The 21,003-nt window shown below is 33.2% G+C and overlaps 2 protein-coding genes across 7 annotated transcripts in view; one reads left to right on the forward strand and one right to left on the reverse strand.

Annotated features, from left to right (window-relative positions):
* LOC100869469 (uncharacterized) overlaps positions 1 to 13,001 on the forward strand; it is a 66,775-nt gene extending 53,774 nt beyond the window's left edge. The window contains 16 exon segments of the mRNA XM_086910097.1: positions 164 to 335; positions 421 to 574; positions 668 to 794; positions 1,465 to 1,665; positions 1,827 to 1,996; positions 2,090 to 2,770; positions 2,772 to 2,984; positions 4,654 to 4,816; positions 7,969 to 8,301; positions 8,516 to 8,810; positions 8,877 to 9,018; positions 9,394 to 9,593; positions 9,677 to 9,829; positions 10,180 to 10,303; positions 10,734 to 11,829; positions 11,981 to 13,001. Of these exon segments, the coding sequence (XP_086766223.1) occupies positions 164 to 335; positions 421 to 574; positions 668 to 794; positions 1,465 to 1,665; positions 1,827 to 1,996; positions 2,090 to 2,770; positions 2,772 to 2,984; positions 4,654 to 4,816; positions 7,969 to 8,301; positions 8,516 to 8,810; positions 8,877 to 9,018; positions 9,394 to 9,593; positions 9,677 to 9,829; positions 10,180 to 10,303; positions 10,734 to 11,829; positions 11,981 to 12,243 (4,487 nt within the window). The 3' untranslated portion in view covers positions 12,244 to 13,001.
* Positions 12,865 to 20,075, reverse strand: LOC100869344 (esterase FE4). Of its 6 annotated transcripts, XM_086910114.1 has the most exons (10): positions 19,926 to 20,042; positions 16,650 to 16,675; positions 16,311 to 16,483; positions 15,809 to 16,097; positions 15,407 to 15,592; positions 15,133 to 15,332; positions 14,640 to 14,796; positions 14,233 to 14,559; positions 13,239 to 13,383; positions 12,865 to 13,172 (listed from the first exon to the last, which is right to left on the reverse strand). In XM_086910114.1, the coding sequence occupies exons 3-10, from the start codon at positions 16,443 to 16,445 to the stop codon at positions 13,028 to 13,030; spliced, it is 1,584 nt and encodes a 527-aa protein (XP_086766240.1). In that variant the 5' UTR covers positions 16,446 to 16,483; positions 16,650 to 16,675; positions 19,926 to 20,042; the 3' UTR covers positions 12,865 to 13,027. The 6 variants fall into 6 exon arrangements, with proteins under 6 accessions (XP_086766240.1, XP_003693100.2, XP_086766236.1 ...); XM_003693052.4 differs by lacking the exon at positions 16,650 to 16,675 and having other exon boundaries at positions 19,941 to 20,075; XM_086910110.1 differs by having other exon boundaries at positions 16,311 to 16,675; positions 19,941 to 20,075.
* Positions 20,076 to 21,003: the final 928 nt, after the last annotated feature.

Consider the following 21,003-nt stretch of genomic DNA (forward strand, 5'->3'; position numbering starts at 1 on the left):
GAGAGAGAGAGAGAATTAAATTGTGCATGCATACGTGCATATTACTTGCAATGTAAATTATTAATTATTAATTATTGTTATCGTTGCGCGTGCAAAAGATTAAATATAACAGCTGTAATAATTTTTTTTAAAATTTCAAAATACATTTCTCTCTTTCGAGAAGATCGTCAATTACTTGGGTCGGTCGCTCGCACGATCAGAATAAGAAGTGCATCGCCTAGAACGTATCCATCGTTCAGCCGCAGTCTCCTGGACACGAGCGGCAGAACGAACGGAAGGCTGCACCTCGAGTGCGGCATCAGAGGGACGCCTAGCCCGACACCGACGTGGTTCAGGTGAAATTCAGGAAAAGCTAATTCTAAACCCTCTCCCAATTTCTCTTTCTTTCTTCCTCTTCTAAAAAATGGATAACGATTCCAGGAATGGACGGCCGTTGGAACGATCGAGCCGAATAAAAAGGTATTTCGACGGGAAAACGGCAAAGATCGAAATATCGAAAGTGAAATCGAGCGACGCGGGTGAGTACACCTGCGTGGCAACGAACGTGCTTGGCTCTACGAGGAATACTTGCCAGGTGAACGCTTTATAATAATCGTGTTATCTGTGTTCTACTTACACGTGCAATTATTATCTCTATTTTGTTTTTCAAATTGTTTCCAACAAACAGGTGACCGTCCTTAGCCCTTCCAATCCATCCACGAGTGACAAGGATCAGCCGAGATTTCTTCACCCACTCGCCGAGGAATCGATCGTCGTGGAAGGTCATTGCTACGAGCTGCACACGAGACTCACGGGTAATAATTGAGAACGAGTGATAACGAGAATTTCACGCTAAGAGCCATTAAAGAATTTCGCGCCAAGAGCACAATTTTCGCGAACGCTTGTCAATTTAATCAACCCTTTGCGCTCCAATGGCTCTCAGGTATCATTCGATTTGATGTAGTAGATTTATTTATGTTTGATTTCTTTAAAGTATCGCTTCACGTGTAAAGTGTATCCAAGTTTGACAGCCGTGGGAATAGAAATATTATTTTCAAAGTTTTGTAAGCATGGAATACGGTAATTCGTTATTAAATAACGAAATTATTTCTATTTAAGAAATTGTAGTATAAGAAAATGAAAAATAAGAATAATAGATAATAGTGAATGTGAGGGTTATTGGGTTTGCTTTCAAACTTGCCCTCACGAACCATCTTGATAATTACTTCGTTATTAAAATATCACACAAAACAACGATATAGATTTTATAAATATTCAACAAATTTCCTTTCTTCGTCATGTAAAGATAAAAATATTAAAATATAAAAGTTTTATACGTTAATTTGTCCGTGAGATCATTTTAAGTTAGCTAAAAAATTCATCGAAGTAAATCGTGTGGAGTTGCTTGAAGCGCAAAGGGTTAAAACGTAAATTTAAAATAAAATATCAAGCTGTTTCATTAATTAATGGTTTTTATGCTTTCAGGTACACCGCCCTTCTCGATGATTTGGTTGAAAGACGGTCGCGAGATACTCGACAATGATGAGCACAAGTATGTCGTGTACAGCGATGGTGGTATCGCTCTCAGATTATCCAACGTTTGTCCACAAGACGCTGGCGAATACACTTGCCTCGTTCGTAATAATTTCGGGGAAGCATCCAGCAATGGCCTATTTATCGTTCAAGGTACGTATGTTGAATCAGGATAAAGTTATTTACAATCCATAAAATTTCAGGTATACTCGTTACTATTAGTTCATTTCTACATTTAATTACATTCCTTTCTCAAAGGATTTGCAAGATATTAAATGCATCGGTGAACATACATTTTTATTTTGCACGCACAGATTACAAAGGTGTAGCGAAATTGGCGCCACAGTTCACAAAGGCTCCAGTGTCGGTCGTCGCATCGAAAGGAGACATTGCTTGTTTCTGTGCCCGAGTGCAATGCGGAAAACCAATTGAGATCACGTGGACGATCAATGGAAGGGACGTTAAAGAAAATCCAAGGTGCAAGGTATGTCAAAGTGCAATTTTCGAATGATTTCCACACGATACGTTTGTTTCTCTGCAAACAAAAAAAAGATTATAAACGGAACTGATTCCCCAGATCGAAAAAGACGACAGCGTGAGTATTCTCAGGATACACGACGTGCAACAGCGAGACGTCGGCGAGATACGGTGCACAGCATCCGTGGCTGGTAAAGGGCCGTCGATCAGTTGCTCGGCCGAGCTACGATTGAATCGATCCACGAACGAAAATCGAAACGAGAAGCCGCCTTTAGCTCCGCCCAGTTGCAATCGCAGCAACTCCTTACGAAGGACGAGAAAAGACGCTCCTCTTGCGTCGCCTCAACGACGACGCAACGAGTCTCCGTTGCGAGCCAGGTCGTTACCTCGAGGATCCACGCCGAGTCCTATCCTGTCCCCTTTGCCTGTCAGGAGAAATGTATTACCACCGAGCCCGTTACTCGACAGAAAGTCGACCAAACTGCCCGAGAAAACTGGGAACAGGAAAGATGTCAATCTTAAAAAATTCGCGCGTAAAACGACGCAACGAGTGCAACGAGGGAAACCGGATGAGCGGACGTCGTCGGACGAGGAGGAGACGTTCGTCAGGCAGAAACGATCGAGGGAGACGAGATTATCGGAGAACGAGGAGGAATTGGTGAATGCATCGACGATGACTTCAAACGTTTGCAAGACTGATAAGAACGAGACGAGGCAAGATAACGTTAATAAGCACGATAACACGCCGATAATATGCGTGAAGCACGTACCGGAAGAGATGGAGGAAATGGGAGGAGGAGTGCTCGATACAAAAGGATGATGAGATAGTGATGAAGGAGGAGGAGAAGATTGTCGGCGGGGAGGAGGAGGAGGAGTCCGTTGCGGCTTGTATCGTGAAGGTGCCCGCTGATGTCACCGTTTTCAGAGGAAACAGGGTTGTCCTCAGGGTCACGTATCGAGGTCATCCGGAACCGGCGGTCAAATGGCTTCGAGCGGTGAATATCTATCCAGTATCCATATGTGTCCAGTTTTCAATCGTTCGTTCTCTCTAGTTTTCTAGATATCGAAGATTTGTTTAATCGAGTTTAGAGAAAGAGGAAAAAAAAAAAAAATACAAGAAGTTCTTGTTATTAAGGAAGGATTAAAAAGACGTTATTGTTTTGGACAAGAGAGTCATTATTCCTATTTACATCCATTGAATATAGTTAATATCGAGTTTAAATTCACCTTGATAGGGCATAATTGCAACTTAATAGAAGTTAAAATGGTTGGACATGAATTATATATAGGGTGGATTGAAAATATATGTGGTGTTGAAGAATTTGGGGGGGGGGGAGGGGTTAGATTAATAGATAAAGAAGATTATTAGTATTAAAAATAAGAGATATGGAATTTTTTAAATAGATTAAAGTGATTGAATTTTCAAGATCATTTTTTATACGATTCTTTTCTTCTAGTAGATGAAGAAAGGATTCGAGCTCGCAAATAAGCAAAAATAATCATGTTGTTCAAAGTTCATACATGAAAAATAACCTTAAAAATTAGAATAGAAATAATAGTTATAGAATAATTTTTTTAACTACGAAATAGATATAAAATAAAAATGTTGATCAATCTATTAATAGTAAAATTAATTAAAATTAGTTAGTACAGTAGGATTACACAAGATTATACAAAATGGAGATACTATTACAATTTATTTATTAAATATTAAATATTTAATAAATAAAATAATTTATTTGTAATATGTCGGTGTTTCTTAAAATATCACTCGAAAATATGTGAAGTGTATTGCAAAACATAAAAATATTGAATCATTCAAAACTTGTAATTGATTGCACAGTATTAATCAATATTAATTAAATTGAAATGCTAATCTTTTTATTTTTAATTAAATAATTTTCAACTTTATCCCTAATTAAAAAAAAATTAAGAAACTATAATGCATGTCCACAGTTTTATTATTATTATTCATTTTTAATCATAGAATTTTTAATTAGGATTAAACGTTATCATGAATGAACTCTTTTTCAAATAATTATTCAAATAAAATTTTTATTCCACTATATTATTTCATTCTAAATGATATTATATGAATATTAATATATTTAAAATAAATTATCTCAATATTTGTATACTTTATTGTATATTTTACTTATTGATATGGATATTTGATATTTAATTCTACTACGAAATCATAAAAGTGAAATATCTATTTTCCAATAATTTTTCTCATATCTAAATTTAAATATATTCCTTTTGATACTACTTGAATGCTTATCTTTAACTTCTTATCTAAAAGGTGAAATCTATCTTTCTTATAGATATACAAACAGCCTCATTACCTTTTATCTTCTATTATTGAAACACTTGACAAACAAATCGATTAAAATATAATTTATTTCTCGAATAAATAAAATTTTTATTTTTCAAATCAATTTTTGAACTATACATTTCCAAATTTTATTATTAGAATTAAAAAAAAAGTCATTCAAATCTACTTTCACCTCACATATACCATAAACTTCGTCCCATCCTATACATCGCTCACGATCAAATACGATAAGCTTAATGATATGTGAGCGACTATCAGTCGCTCGTATTCGCTGCTCGCAATCGTGCAAGGTTAATCGAGTATTTAAACGAATATATTTTCTGTTCAAGGGGCGAGAATTAATTCCAAACAAAAAGACTGCGATCACGTATGGCGGAGGTGTCTCTTGCTTGATATCCGACGATGTGACGGCTGATAATGCCGGAAAATACGAGGTGTCCGTGGAAAATAAACTTGGGAAAGATCGACGATGTTTCAGCGTTGCCGTTGAAGGTACGTATAGCGAGATATATACGTCGAAACGAATTATTATTAGTCAACGAGTCGTTATTAATCGTGTATAAAATCAAATAGAAGTGATTCTAAAAGAAATTACATTGGCATTACGTAAGTGGGTCTCGAGTAGAAGCAAGACATAAATTCAAGCATATCTGTATATGTGTTTAAATACGGAACACGAACAAGAAAACGATTCATGTTTACAAAGCTATGAAATGAGCTTACATCACTCGCTTAACCTGTGTGCGGGACGATATGCGCTTCTTATGTATGACATAATATCCGTATTTGTGTGATATAAAAACTGTGTGATATAAATAGATAATTATAATGTAAAAAATGGTAATTAGAGTTATCAGTGTATAATAAATGATGTACAATATGTAAAGTGGATTGCACAAATTATATTATCTTTAGAAAATTGATTTAATTAAAAAATGATTTGATTTGAAAATTTATTAGTATAGAACATAATAGATTGATAATTTTTTTACTATTTTATCGCCTAGTAATATGATGTATTATGTAATAATTTTTTTTCTTGATAAAATATCTATTTAAGTATTTGAAATCATAACATAATCTTTATATTTTCATTATTTCTTTTTTTTTTCTTTTTTCTTTTATATTAATTTCGTCTGAAAATATATATATATATTTTTTTTTACAATAGAATATTACAAAATTTGAAAATTTATAAAGTCATACTTTAAAAATGGAAGAAAATATTGAAATTTTGAAGCTTAATTTTATTCATTCAAAATGATAATTCCAGTAATAAAAAAAATTACCCCATGTAGATCATTGTGCTCTACATATTCTACAAAATTTCATATAATGCAGAAATTATAAAGATTTTGACCGTATAAATAGAACTGGAAGAAAACAAGTAATATCTTCTTCCAGTTCTTCCACGATAGTAACGTAATAAAACATGAGATAGTAGATATGTAAAGCATCTCCCTTTCAAACCTGAACATACATGCATAATCTAAGTAAATGTGAGTAATTGTTCGTTGAGAATCAGTGCATGAAAATGAAAAATTTCTTCATTAAATTAGTAAAATTGTTTATATCGTTAATTAATAAATAAACTTCTTGGTAAAGTTTCCTGAGAATATTACAAATTTTATATGGACGATAAATGCGGATAATTAACAATGCAATAATTAATCGTGCTAATTTCAGAGTTAAAATAAAATCGTAGAAGCCATAGAAATAGAAAAAAAAATTAATTCCAATATTTCTTGATCGAACGAAATTATACATTTTTCTTAATTTGTTGCATTTCTTAAACAGTCAATTTATTAAAAGTTTAAATATTTTATTTTATTTTTTTTAATGTACGTGAATAATTTCAAGAGAACGTTTATACAATATAACAATGATAATAATCTTTTTAATTAATACAATTTCATAATCCAGAAAGAAAAGAGAGGAAAATAATGAAAAAAAAAAATTCTAAATAATAAATAATTTCGAATAATAATTCGAGATCTGTCAAAATTTTGAATTTAAAGAAAGAATCAATCAATTATGATTGGAGGAGGTAGTTCTTAAGCTTAAGAATATTCGTAAAACTCCGCTGTTCCGATATAATGCCTAAATAACGAATGATTACACGTCACTCGACGTCGCCAAACGCAATTTAGAACGAAACAAGCACTGTTCCACGTGCGTAAGCGCGTGTCACACGGTCCAGTTCCGCTTCTTATGTACAAGGTAGACGGCAGTCTCACGTGACGTATCGCGCAATAATTCCTTTCCTCGTTTTTCGTTGCGTCCCCACCATATGCCTCGTCTACGCTTCCTCTTCGCTTGGGATCACGAGAGGACGAAACAGTGGTGAAAAAGTACGTGTACCGTGTACGTGAATCGATATTCGTCTAGAATGACTGGAGACAGTAAAACGACAAGGGAATTTTCACTACGTTTAATATTCTAATTTATTCTAGATTGGTTTTGTTCGAGTGATTGTAAGGAGAAGAGAGATTCTTGACAAGAAGCAAGAATGGGTAATGGAAAGTTATTTATTATTGGTGTAGTAATTACTGCTGGCAAAATGAAATAATTTGTCGAAATGTTGTATAAATGTTTATCTTTATGAATGATTGTCATTGATTGTGCGTAGATAATATAGGAGGACAACGATTTAAAGATGTGACATTTTAATAAAAATTGATATGATTAAATGGTTTTAATGTAATAGTGCAATAATTAAAGAGTTTATAATAAAATATAATGATTTTCATTTAATTTCGTAAGATTCGATAAAAATTCGTAATTTAATTATATTTGAAATTATCGATAAAATTTGTAACATTTGTGTAACAATGTATTATTTTTGTTAATTGGAAAATTTTCTAATTTAAAGAAAGAAAAGAAATTAAAAATTGTTCGATATTTCTCTGTTCTTTTAGAACAAAGATTAAAAATAAGATTCATTTTTTCGATTCGTACGTGAAAATTCATCCTCTTCTAATTTAAAGATTTTAATCTATGTAATTAGTAATTGATGATTCATATCGGAGGAAAAATAACCATACTTGTTTATATAATTTCAAATGAATCGTTAAACAAGAGGTCTTTCATTTACTGTTTATCAGTGATCGCTTTTAAGAAAAAAAAAAAAAAAAAAAAACCTAGTCGTTTGAAAAGTAAACGATAGATCGAGAAAAAACGCGTTCCACGTGTTTCTACAAATCGTCTTACTAATGGATCTGATTAAAAACTGTTTACATTACGAATATAGATAACATTTAAAAAATCCAACATCTAATTAGCGTTGCAGAATAGTACAAATTGATTAGAAATTTAAATAAAAATGATTGTAAAATACCAAACATTCGAGAGATATGTTATCGCGATGAATAATCCGAAAAGAAATAAATTTATAAGTTCATCGATTATTTCAAATAAATTTCAAATATTCGAAAAATATATTTCGACGAAATTGCTTGCAAAACAAAATAAATTTTTTTAACAATTCTCTTATCCATTTCCAGTTTGTAATAATAAGAAACAAAGCAAGATTAGAAATTAACATTTTTCAAAATGTCAAATATTCGACGAATACTTAACGATGTATCTATTCAAAATTGATTTCACAACGAAACGACCTTTCTTTCTTATCTTTTTTTTCGCAGGTCCACCCGACCCACCGGCAGGTATTCCAAACATATGCTGCTCCACGGGTACAGCAACCATCAATTGGCGGTCGTCACCTTACGATGGCGGTTGCACGGTCACCGGTTACACCGTGGAGATGAATCATGCCGGTGAAAATAGGTGGACAACGATCGCGGAATCCTGCCTCTCGCTCAGCATCACCGTTCCTTCCGACACCGTGATACCCGGTGAAAGATATCGTTTCCGCGTGAGAGCTGAAAATATCCACGGGGTTAGCGAACCCGGCGACGAATCTCAATTTGTTCGAATCCCGAAAGAAGGTGAAATGTGGCTGGAGGAGGATGAAGAAGGTAATTGTAAAAATTGTTCGAGCAAATATTCTAAGTAAATTATTTCTCATTAAAAATCGATTTACATTATTCTCGTAAAATATTTCATCCCAACATTGAAAGTATATACGTGTGTTAAAGATAGATAATTTGAAAAGATTAATCGAAACTTTCACACAACATCCCTACTTTCTTAAAATGCAACATCCATTTATGAGAATGTTTCCTTTCGAAGAGTTCGATCCACCGTTCGAAGCTCGAATAGTCGAAATGGAGGATGGGCATTTGTTCAACGATCGATACGAGGTATTGGAGGAATTGGGTAAAGGCCGATACGGAACCGTGAGGAGGATAATCGAAAAATCGTCGGATACGAATTTCGCGGCGAAATTCGTGAGAACGATTAAAACGAAGGATCGAGAGCAAGTTCGGGAAGAGATCAGGATCATGAACATGCTGCGGCATCCGAAACTTCTCCTGCTGGCTGCCGCTTTCGAGAGCCCTCGAGAGATCGTGATGGTCACGGAATAGTAAGCTTTCGTCATTTCGTCAAGAATGTTTGAAAGATTCGATATATTTATTTTATTTACTCGTAGTATTTCCGGTGGCGAACTTTTCGAGAGGGTGGTCGCCGATGACTTCACCTTGACTGAAAGGGACAGCATACTGTTCATGAGACAAATCTGCGAGGGTGTGGAGTACATGCATCAGAACAAAGTGGTGCACTTGGATCTGAAGGTGAGGATTATTTTTTTTAACATCATCATTAATATCATTAAAATTAAAATTAAAGCTTAAAATTTTGTATCTTTTCGTCGATCAAAAGATTTGCAAATATAATTGGATCGTTGTTTAAATTTTAAGAAAATAGGAAAATAAATGTTGTAACATTCCTAATATTGGAATAATATTGCAATTTAAACGAATTCATTCTTTTGAAAATTATTTGACAAACTCTTATTACACACTACCAATTTAATATCTTACGCAATATTAGTAATAATCGATGCCAATCTCTATTATAAATGAAATTTAATCACAGAGAGACTCTCGTGATGCTTTTCTTCTTTTTCATATTGATTGAAATTTGAAATAAATTCCAATTCTTTCCAGCCAGAAAACATAATGTGCAGGACACGAACGTCCCATCAAATCAAGCTGATCGATTTTGGCCTGGCGCAGACACTGAAACCCGACACGCCGATCAGAGTTCTCTTCGGCACCCCGGAGTTCATTCCGCCTGAAATTATAAATTACGAGCCGATAGGCACCGAGTCGGACATGTGGAGCGTCGGTGTCATCTGTTACGTTCTGTGAGTGACGATTAAAATTGTAATTTTAACTCGACGTTTTAAGGATCTCTCGAGTAATGAACATGATCGTAAAACGTGATCAGATTAACCGGTTTGTCCCCGTTCATGGGCGACAACGACGCCGAAACCTTCGCCAACATCACTCGAGCCGACTACGACCTGGAGGATGAGGCCTTCGATGCGATCTCGAACGACGCTAAGGACTTCATCAGCGGTTTGCTTGTCAAGCGAAAGGAGTACGTGACAAAATAATAATATCTTTAATAAATAAATACTTTTTCACGAGGAGATGGATATTCGAAACTTGAAACATTTTTTGAGAATCGATTTATTTATTAATTTATTATTTATCGAGTCATAATCGACATCAATTTTTGTTTAAAATTTTATTACACACAAGTGTCCGTCGCACAAGTATAATGTCGATTATCCAAACATGCATATAAAGTAACAATTTTAACAATCTGTAATTTTGTTGAACAACAGTCAATTATTGAAATACGACGTTTCTAGAAATTATATCGTATCGTTAAGAATATCTCTTTAAGCGTTACAATTATTTAACATATGAACGGGTGATTTATAGATCGCGAATGTCGGCTAGACAGTGTTTAGAGCACTCTTGGATGGCGCAACACGCGGAAGCAATGAGTAGGATAGCCTTGCCGACTGAGAAGCTGAAAAAATTCATCGTGCGAAGAAAATGGCAGGTAAGAATTACTTTTTCACATTGTGACGAAGAGACGAAGATCTATTCTCACACATCTTGCTTGTACTTGGCTTACAATAATATTTTATCGCATTGTTGTGTTAGATTGTGTAGCCTTTCAAGTTTTCGTCTCTCGCTTGAACCATTAACTTTTCTCGCCCATCCGTGTTTCTATTAAATTGAAAATTCAGTGAAAAACGAACGCACGATTTTTTTCCATTCTTATTAACGACAAATCATAATTTCTTTATAAAGAAAAAGATTGTAAATACAAAATATATCCAATGCACGAATCAGTGGACAGCTTGCCAATTTGTAAAAATTATCTTCCAAATTCTTGAAAAAAACATGAAAAAGAAAAATCACTAATCCCAAGCATGGATTTGATTTCGTATTTGCGTTTCGTGTGCGCTTTTCGTCTGTTACAATAGAAAACGGGAAACGCCATTCGTGCACTCGGAAGGATGGCAATCCTTTCGGCGAACAGCAGACGGGGCCCAACCACGATAGAATCCTCGCCAACCCCCACCTCTGCCGACCCCCCTCGAACGATCGATTTCGAGGGATCGGCCGGCGACGGGTCGAGATCGTCGTGCAACTCGACAGCGGAAGGGGGGGACGGCAGAGGCGTGCCGAAGAACGTGTACTCCTTCTGTTACAAAACCGAGATGAGCATCTTGCCCGAAGAAACCGTACACTCCTCTCTGGAAGGGAGGACGAGCAAGGACGCCGCCCCCTCGTTGAAAAACGAACCGAGGGATCGCGACGACGGTGTATCGTGTTCCCCGGGAAAAGAATCCGGTGAAATAATCCGGGGGGGAACTGATACTCTCGAGGAGATGCAGAGCGTGGTCCAGACAGAAGAGTCTCGGTCAGAAGAATCGGCGCGTTCTATGGAGAGGATCGAGGAGGAAACGGTGGCGCGGATCGTGGAGGAGCGCGTATCGCCGATAAAGGAGGAGACGATCTCATCGATCGAGAGGAATTTGATCGATTTTGACGGCGACCCGACGACGAGATCGTCGGCCAACGTCGAGGGGATCGATTTCTCGCGAATGAGATCGGCGGCGTGGAGCGTCGAGGAAGAGGGGGAGGAGGAGAAGGGGGACATCGTGACGGAGATCGAGAAGGAATTGAAGGAGAAGATGGATCAGGAGGGGGGCACGCAGAAGCCTCGCCGGGTTTTCAGGGGCGACTCGCGCGACTCCGGGATCGGTGACTGCGCCTCGAACTTGTCCACGTCCTCCCAACAGGTGAACGAGTTGGGTATATCGGCGATCAAGGAGGAGGAGGCGGCTGACAACGAGAGTAACAACAACAATAATAATAATAAGGGCTTGTTGGAAAAGTTGGGACAGTTCGAGGATCGCGGAACGTTGCTCGACGACGATATCGGGGAAATATCGGCGAACGTGGGAGGCATAAAAGTTTCGGATCCAAAGAGACATACCAAAAAAGGGAGTATCGAGGTAGCTACGCTGGGCGGTGTGAATAAAGCTTCGCGTGAAATTAATCGGCAGCATGAAGGTGTGTTTTTTCAATGTGCAACACTTTTCCGTTACGAGTTTTCTTTTCTTTTTTTTTTTTTTTTTTTTTTCTAATCGATTACATTGGATTAAACTTCGTTCGATGATTAAGAGTTGAGATCGGGTTGAAATTCGGCGTTTGTGTTTTTCAGTGTCCAGCGAGATTGAGGACCCGAGGTTATTAATCGGGAGAATTCGTAGCAAATTCGTCCCGACCGGAAACGTGAGTCGTACCGCGAAATTATTCGAGAAAGAGGCGGCGGCGGCGGCGGCGGCGACGACGGTGGCGACATCCAAGTCATCCGGCACAAACGTTCCACAAATGTCGGAACGCGTTTATCCCTCGATCGCCACGACAGCGAAGAAACCGAATAACGAAAGGATACAAAAGGCCTTCGCCTTTTGGAATAAGTAGATCGTGGATTAAGAAAAAAAAAAAAAAAAGAAAGAATCGAAAATATTCTTGGCGAATAAAAATAATTCGGGAATATTGAAAATCGTTCGACTGAAAGCTCTACGCGGTACCTTATGACTTATTACACTTGAAAGTGTAATTTTCTAGTTTTTTTCTTAAGGGAAATATAGTATATACGTAATAAAGTAAGTTGTTTTTTTTTTTTTTTTTTAATCTCGAAACGCACATATGTTGTTAAGACAAGTTAATTTAAAGAAAAAAAAAACGTGCACATATTCATGATACGAGAAAACGAAAAAAGAAAAAAAATGTTTAAGCAGTTCGCTTTTAGCATAAACGGTTTAATAAAAAAAAAATGATACGTATTTAATTTAAGTAAACGTAATTATTACGCTGTATTGTCTCATCTTGTATTGTCTTCCTTTTAATCGAAATTAAAAAAAAAATTTTCCGCGAAAACAAGACTCGATTTTTTCGAGATTTACATACTTTGCTCCGTAGATTCTGTTTGATGATTTCAGAGTTTCGTATCAGGTATTCCCAGATACACGGCAAACGAGATAAGATTCCGTCTGCTTAGTCGATGCGTGTAAATAGCTGTCAATAACATTTTACAAGAGGTAGAAGTGTAACAAGTGTATTTATTACATCCTTTGCATCATTTGGCCATCTTGCATCTGAGGGCAAGAAGGCGATTAAAAATGTATTGTTATAAAATATATATATATAAATAAAATGGAATAAAAATTCGACACAAATCAATTTTTCGTCAATCCTAAAAAAATTATAAAGCCCGTTCGAAGAATAATAAATGTTCCGGGACGGGGAGAATTCGTAACTCCTCCCCAATGTCCAAATAATAGAATTCGTCCGTGGTTACGGGATTCCAATCGACGTTGACAAACTCGTCTTTAACCGAGACGGGATCTCTGGAATTAAAAAACGTAGGGGAATAATATTCTACGAAATTTCTTAATTACACGTTTCATATTTACCCCGTTTTAGCGAAATTCGTCCACATCCTGGTCATTCGTTCCAACGTGATCCTGTCCTTCGTTCCAACCGCCGGTGGATCCGGATTTTCAACTTTACACTTGGGCAAATATAACAAGTAAGCGATATCGTCCACGTGAGATGTTCCTGAGATAAATTATTTGAGATGTAATTTAGATGAATTTCTCGACATGGCCTTGAATTTCGAATTAATTTTTAAATAAGAAATTACAGATTTGTCACTTAAAACACGATTATTATGGGATAATTATTATGGGATCGTGATGCAACAAAGATTGGTATATAAGATACGTGCATTAAATAAATAAGAGTGCAAATAAGTTCTTTCCTCCTTTTTTTTTTCCAAATTCAAGATTTTATTACATAAATCAGCTACAAGATTACGTATCAAGATATCGTCATCTTTCAAAATATAAAATTTCCGGCTTCGAATCTTTGGTACCTTTTGCATCTTTTGTAAAATACTGCGTCTCCCAGTAGCACCATTTCAGTAGCTTCGACAGCTGATTCCCTAAGCTGGAATACAAAGAGTAAGCAACGAATGATGCTTCATCGCGACTCTTCTTGAAAACGAAAGAACGCTCTTCCAGATGGCGCCACGAACGATTGTGAAGTGGAAATATAAAAAAATTCAACCATTTATCATCCAACAAATAATAATATAATAATAGTGATCGATGATTTATTTTTATACTATTTTTGTTCGAATTAATTCATTTAATTTTAATTAGAATAAAAATTCACGTAGATTTTTAAAACGTTAAATAATAAGATTAAAATATTGAATTTTAAATTAAGTTGGTCACAATAATTAACACATTAATTAAATTAAAAATTAAATTTCCATACACAGCAAGCAACATTTTCTAGTGGTAGATTCAGAAGTATTTATGATCGTAAAAAAAAAGAAGGGGGAAAGATCGTTATTTGCACAGCTAATAATTGGAAATTTCAAAAAAAAAGAAATATAGTCACCAGAAGCTTGTCGTTTCACCAGCAAATCGGTGGGTGTTTTCTCATTGCCAACGTACGAAAATTTGCAAAAGTAGCTGGGTGAAGTTACCCTTCTTATTCGATCCTGCAGCCACAGGATCGCGGGAATGACAAAATAAACGTTGCCCAAAAATTCCGTCAATTCGTTGAAATCATTGGCGGTGATCGAGTTCCCGTTGAAGTAACGCTCCTTCACCGATTTGTATAAAATTTTAACTTTCTCATCCTCCAACATCTTCAACGATCCTAAGTTTTTCACATGCGTCAATAGATACGAATTGAATAAACGTATGAGCTGTTCGCTTTTATCTGAAAAAGAAAGAAACGAATACGTATGATTTTATCATTACAGTCTTATTTATCTTCTCTTCTTAAATGAAAAAAATTACTTTGCAAAAACATAATGAACTCGTTGGACGTGTGGCTGGCCATCACGGGAATGTCTACCTCTTTTTTAATTAATTCTTCCAAAGATTCTGGTAAAACAGGATTCTCCGCTATTTCGTCGCTATTCATTCCAAAAGCAAGGTTAAAACTTAATCTTTCCTAAAAGAGATAAAGAGATAAGATATATATTTCAAGGGGGAAATTGCGTAAAAATATTCGCGTCTTAGTCGAAATCGATCAGGAATCATTTTTATCCAAGATTTTTCCAAATTTGTTTAAAAGCTTGGATTGCTGCGATCTATCGATTTTTGTGAAATTATAATCTACGTATAATATTCGTACTCGATTCTTCGCAACTTTTTAACATTTAAATTCTCGATAAAGACTTATTTTAGGCTTGGAAAACTTGAAGAAACTTCGCTCGTTACAACATAATTAAGAAAAATGTTTGATCAGAAGCGCGAGAAGATAGATACGAAAGAAAAAGATACTTGCCTCTTGCGACAGGAGAGCTGTCTGGGCGCGTACGATATCCTCGGCGGATATTGTCCGCAGGAATTCGACTACTTCGACAGGATCGTTGGACAAATTTCCAAGATACTTGGCCAAATTGAAGCCACGCTCGGGACGGCTTTGATTAATCGCCCAAAAACTTCGCATCGATCCACTTTGCACGATCGCTTTGTGGAATAATCCTGAAATATCAAATTGGAACAACCCGACTCGAGCCGATAAAATAAGCTTGAGAAGAATAAAAATTGAATTGTACCTTTTGCGCGCGGCGACATGAGCAAAGCGTGAGTTAAAGCTGCCCCGGCGCTAACCCCGAAAATCGTCACGTTATCGGGATCTCCGCCGAAGCTGGCAATATTTTCCCTCACCCATTCCAACGCCGCGATTATATCTTTCAACCCTTGATTCCCTGGCGCCACTTTGTGACCCAGATTCAGAAATCCTTCAAATACATCGAAAATTAAATCGATTAATTGATTAATTAATTCTTATTCTTTAATTGGATCATTCGTTTTCTTTTTTCTTTTTTTTTTTTATGTACAAAGTTCTCTTTTGAGAAATTGAAGAAGGAGAAAAAAGTCCAATGATGACAGAGAGAAATTATTCCAAAGTTACGATTTATTCGATCCGATAAATGGATAAATAATACGAAACTGACCGAATGCTCCGAGCCTGTAGTTAGTCGTGACGACGACAACGTCTTTCGCGAGCAAATAATCAGGTCTGAAGTGCTGAAAGCTTGAGGAGCCTATTGTGAATGCACCATCATGAATCCAGAACATGACTGATTTCTTTGATTGAGCAAGGGAATTAGTGTAGACGTTTAGATAAAGGCAATCCTCGTTGCCGATAATCAATGGTGGAGCATCTTGGACCTGGGGGCAGATGTACTCGTTAACTTCGGATGTGTCCTTTACGCCAGTCCATGGTTCAGGTGGTTGCGGGTCCTATATTTTTTTTTTTTTTTTTTTTTTGATAAAAAATTTCACGAATCAAGTTAAACGTTGTTACAGTCACAGAAAAGCATTATTTAGATTTCAATAAATCGACTCGACAATTATCGTTATATATATATAAAATATATATATATATATAAATATATATATATAAAATTCGAATCATAAGATAGAATTATTATTAAAGAAAAATTGTTATCGTACCTTGAATCTGAGCTCTCCAATGGGAGGAGCAGCGAAAGGTATTCCTCTGAAAGCGATGTACGGGGAGCCTAGGCTACTTTCTAGTTCCGCACCTTTTAATTTCCCTTCTTGTACTATTACTATTAAATCACTCATTTTTTTTCCACTAAGTTTTTATCCAATTATTATCGTTGCTATTTCGTATAAATATTCACAGTTTTTAATTTTAATTTTATATAATTTTAATTTAAGATTGCGTATTTTAAATCATTTTAATTTTCTCTCTCTAAATTTCGATTCTTAAGATAAACTATCACTTGTAATTCGTAAGAGTGCTTAACTGCTAGTGAACGTACTTACATGTAAGATTAGATTAATCTCGAATCCTGTATTTATATAAAAAATATAATTATCTAAATATAGCGTTTTATATACACAATAAAACTAAATAATTTTAATACCCCCTGGATTAAAAGATATCCGTACATTTTCCATGTGTATTTTTGATTTATATTTATACCCTATTTATCTTCTATCATCTTTTTTTTTATCCCCATCACGCACTTTTTTTGTCCACGACTTTCGTCGTGAAGTGAATATGTAACTTTTAAAGATTTTAAAATAGCAATAGAAAGGTAAATAAATTGCAACGAAAGTTATTATAATAAATTTTCGAAAAAAAAACGATAAATACTCGGTGGTATTTATGTTTAGGTAAAAAAAAAAAAAAAAAAAATACCTAGACAAATTTTCAACATCGACATTAAATAACAAAAAATAAAAAAGAATATTGCCTCGTAACAAGAGATAACGTATCATATTATGAATACATAAGAATAGATTAGAAAAATAATAGAAGACCAACACTAATAAACTTTACTGTCTTTCTATAATATCTAATTTCCAATGTATTTTGATTCAGATATTAAAACACAAATAAGACAAATATATATACTTTGAGTTGATTCAAATAATACGGAAAATAAAAAGAATAACGTAACGAGAATAATAGATTATTACTAACAGATATTCAGGAAAAGTATGAAAGTATCAAAAAAAAGTAACAAATGTTATTACATATAAAAAAATGATGTACAAAAAATAAATAAATAAAGAAGAAAAACAAAAATTGGGCAAAAATTGAAACGTACAATTAATAAAGATAAATTTTGATAAAAATCGATTTTCTCGAAAATGAGGCATCATTGTCCAAGATCGGCATTATTAAAATTTTAAAACTTACGAGGCAATCTATAGCAGGGATGGCGATATCGCTATGATGTCATCGATTATTACAAAAAAGACAATTATATTACTTATTGTATTAGCATTTAACATCTGAATAGGCAGCATTCAATATATTAGTCATGTCTGTATTTAATAGGCGGTGCTAAAAATTTTATTATATCGTAAACTTTTTTAACATTATTGCTTTTTTTTTTCTTTTTGAATAAAAGGATAAAAGGTGTGTAATAAATATATATAATTACTTCGAGGCATTCTTTTCAGAATTGAATTTATATTTTTAACGTAACATACTCTACGTTTCAATTCATTCTATGCAGCGTGATTATGAAGAGTCATTTTTATGAAAAGTGATTGGCACTCTTGTATTTAATAAACAATTTTAGGCTTGATTCTTACAGTTATATGATATGATTGGATAAATATTCCGAACTTAATTAATTTAATTATTTGAATAATTCGTTTTCAAAACTATCTCGGTATCAAACGTTATTTCTGATAAAATAGCGATGAAAAAGATACTACTATTTACTCATATCCTAGATTTGTGCAAGACGATTATCATTTGGAATGAATCACGACGATAAAACGATAAAGAAATTTTCAAGATTTTTTCAAGATTCGAATTTTCAATTTATCGAAAGATTGCGAAAGAGAAAAGGAGCGATTTCTTACAAAAAAAATGATTGAAATAATTTATCAAGAAAATTACGTTATACGGAGTAGACAAAAGTGGTCTTCATATTAAAAATGATTTTGAAATCGCACGTGGATTTCCCTTAACAGATTGAACATATGACGAACATATGATACGCTGATATTATAGGAGAGGAGATAATGAATTTTAAAAGAAATCTTGAATTTTAAAAATATATCTACCAATTTCCCAACAATTGATATATAACATTGTAACAACATTGTTAACTATTTTATGGCTGATATATACTGATTCATATTATTTGATATGAAGTATTTTTTTTTTTTCTTTTTAATGTTCAACTATTCTAATTTTGACAATAATCGACATAATTTTTTTTTTTTAATTTGTTTCATTCTTAAAACAAACGAATGGATTGGGAAAAAATATCATTTCATTCATTACAGTTTCGTAAAATAAGGAAAAATTAATATAAAATAAAAAATGTTATTCGCTAATTAATCTGAACTGATGTTCTGATGACTGAATGATATTAAAATTGTAATTACAACTAAGACTAATATATAATAATAATCAGTTTCAAATTGTAATATTAATTTATTTATGTAATATGATTTACGATATAAATGAAACTAAAGCTCAAAATTTCATTTTTTTATTCTTTTGAACTTGATAATTGATATATTTTAATAACTATTTTATATATATATAATAATAACTTTTTTATATATGATAATTTTATAATAGTATGAGATAGAGCAAAATTTTAAATTAAAATATTTTTAACGATTTAAAAATGATCACTTCATAAAATAAGTAATGCTGTGTCATCATATTTATATAAATTTTTAAAAAAATTAGAATTTTTTTAATTGAATTTCTTTATATTACAAAGTTTTACTTTATACTTTCTTATATATATATATTACAAATATTTTTGTTGATGGCTATATCTTTAATGAAAATAATATTAATCGAAATTTGATTAAATTCAAATTCAATTCATCTTATCCAGAATGCGAAAAACAAAATTGAAATTGTTACAATTTGATTTGATTAATTTTAATTGATTATTAATAATTCCTTCGCTTATTTTTTACATTTATATTTTCCAATCGTAATTTTTCAATCGAAAATTATTTGACTCTTTAATCTTTTCTAAAAGTCGTATTAATGTCAATAGCAATTTTTTATATTGAAATTTAAAATCTATAATATAGATCGATATACAGCTTGCTTCTTTATAAGACAATATTGATAAAATAAAAAATATATAGTATGCAATCATTTATTTTTAAACTTTAAATTGACATGCAATACATATTATTCAACGTTTGAATTGTTTTTTTTAAATTAATAAAATGATCGTTTCATATACAATAACTTAATGTAAAACAATTAATCGAGCAATCGAAATTATAATGATTTAAATTGTAATAATAGCGATATCTATCCAATAAAATTTTGTTAAGATATATTTTATATAGATTTGCCAATTTTTATTACTACTATAACAAAAAATAACAAGTTTAAATTTATCTTTTAATTAATGGGTAAAATTTAATTAATGGACAAAAGTCTCTCCATTGACTTAAAAACTTCAAATCTAATACGTGAAAATCGTGAAAATCAAACCTTTTAATGTTTATATAATACAATAAATACACGGCACACATACATATACAATACACGAATTCGTATATGAGAATAAAAAAATATTATATATTTTTTACTTTTATTCTCTTCACCTTGATAATTCTACACGCACCAAATTAAAAACATATCGAAATATCACTCATTTACATTTATTTTACATTTATTTCATAATGTCATCACGAAATTTAAATACTAGATCTATCCTATGCCTCGTCTACGATATAACTAATGGCAGCGATAAACTACGGCAGCAATTTACCATACTTTATTCCTTACCGTCTATACTTCTCTAACGGTTTAGCAAGATTAGATATAATTATTTACAAACAAATCATCGAACGAATCATCGATTTCGATGATTCTTAGAAAACAATATTTGGAACAATTACTGTACATATAACCGCATAATTTTCGAAATATTTTCAAATAAAATAGATTGTTACTACACTTACTTATTTCATCAGACCTACCAACGTTCAAAATAGATGAATTAATTAAATTATGAATAATTAATTTTTTTTACGAGTTTGATCAGAATTATCTGTCTAGTTCTGTTCTAGTTCTACTCAGGAGGAATTTAGGCGAAAATAAAATGTAAAAGAATACTTTTTTATCGAAATTACAATGACAAGAATAGACACAACAATAATGATATCACTATTATTGTAAAATCGATCGTTCAAAAATTGTTTTATATTTTTTTTCTTTTTTTTTTGGAAATAATTACATGAACAAATGTGTGAACAATTTCTATAAAATATTCAAACTATATAAATCGACAATTTGTCAGTGGTTAATTTTTTTGATCACTTTGTTATCGCAATGTATTTATATTGAGAAAAAATAAATACTTACAACTCGCATTAAGAATGTATAGATGAAGTTCTATTAATAATATTTTGTATAATTTTATTGCACATATGTATAATTTGTATAATCATAATTAGTAATAAAATAGCAGTTTCGTCTTTTTTTAAAAAAATCACAAGATAAAAAATATATTATCGATAGTTTTCCTCTATCAAATTCATTTGTCGCTTTAATGAAAGCTATTTGTAAAAAGAATTTGATAAAAAGTACTTTACTCTATCAATCTTTCCCCTAATTCGTTCAATGATGAAAAACTTATGAACCTATGAACTTAGATCACTAAAC

The sequence above is a fragment of the Apis florea genome, unplaced genomic scaffold (genome assembly GCF_048593485.1).
Source record: "Apis florea isolate Af1SG1 unplaced genomic scaffold, ASM4859348v1 contig_3170_pilon, whole genome shotgun sequence".
NCBI lineage: Eukaryota > Metazoa > Arthropoda > Insecta > Hymenoptera > Apidae > Apis > Apis florea.

What these genes read in the sequence shown, in the direction of transcription:
- LOC100869344 (XM_003693052.4), bottom strand. Translation starts at nt 16,445, where the DNA reads ATGAGTGATTTAATAGTAATAGTACAAGAAGGGAAATTAAAAGGTGCG. An exon ending in CATGTCGCCGCGCGCAAAAG is followed by an intron (nt 15,333 to 15,406) that starts GTACAATTCAAT and finishes TTGATATTTCAG; the next exon opens with GATTATTCCACAAAGCGATC. An exon ending in ACGAATTTCGCTAAAACGGG is followed by an intron (nt 13,173 to 13,238) that starts GTAAATATGAAA and finishes TTTTAATTCCAG; the next exon opens with AGATCCCGTCTCGGTTAAAG.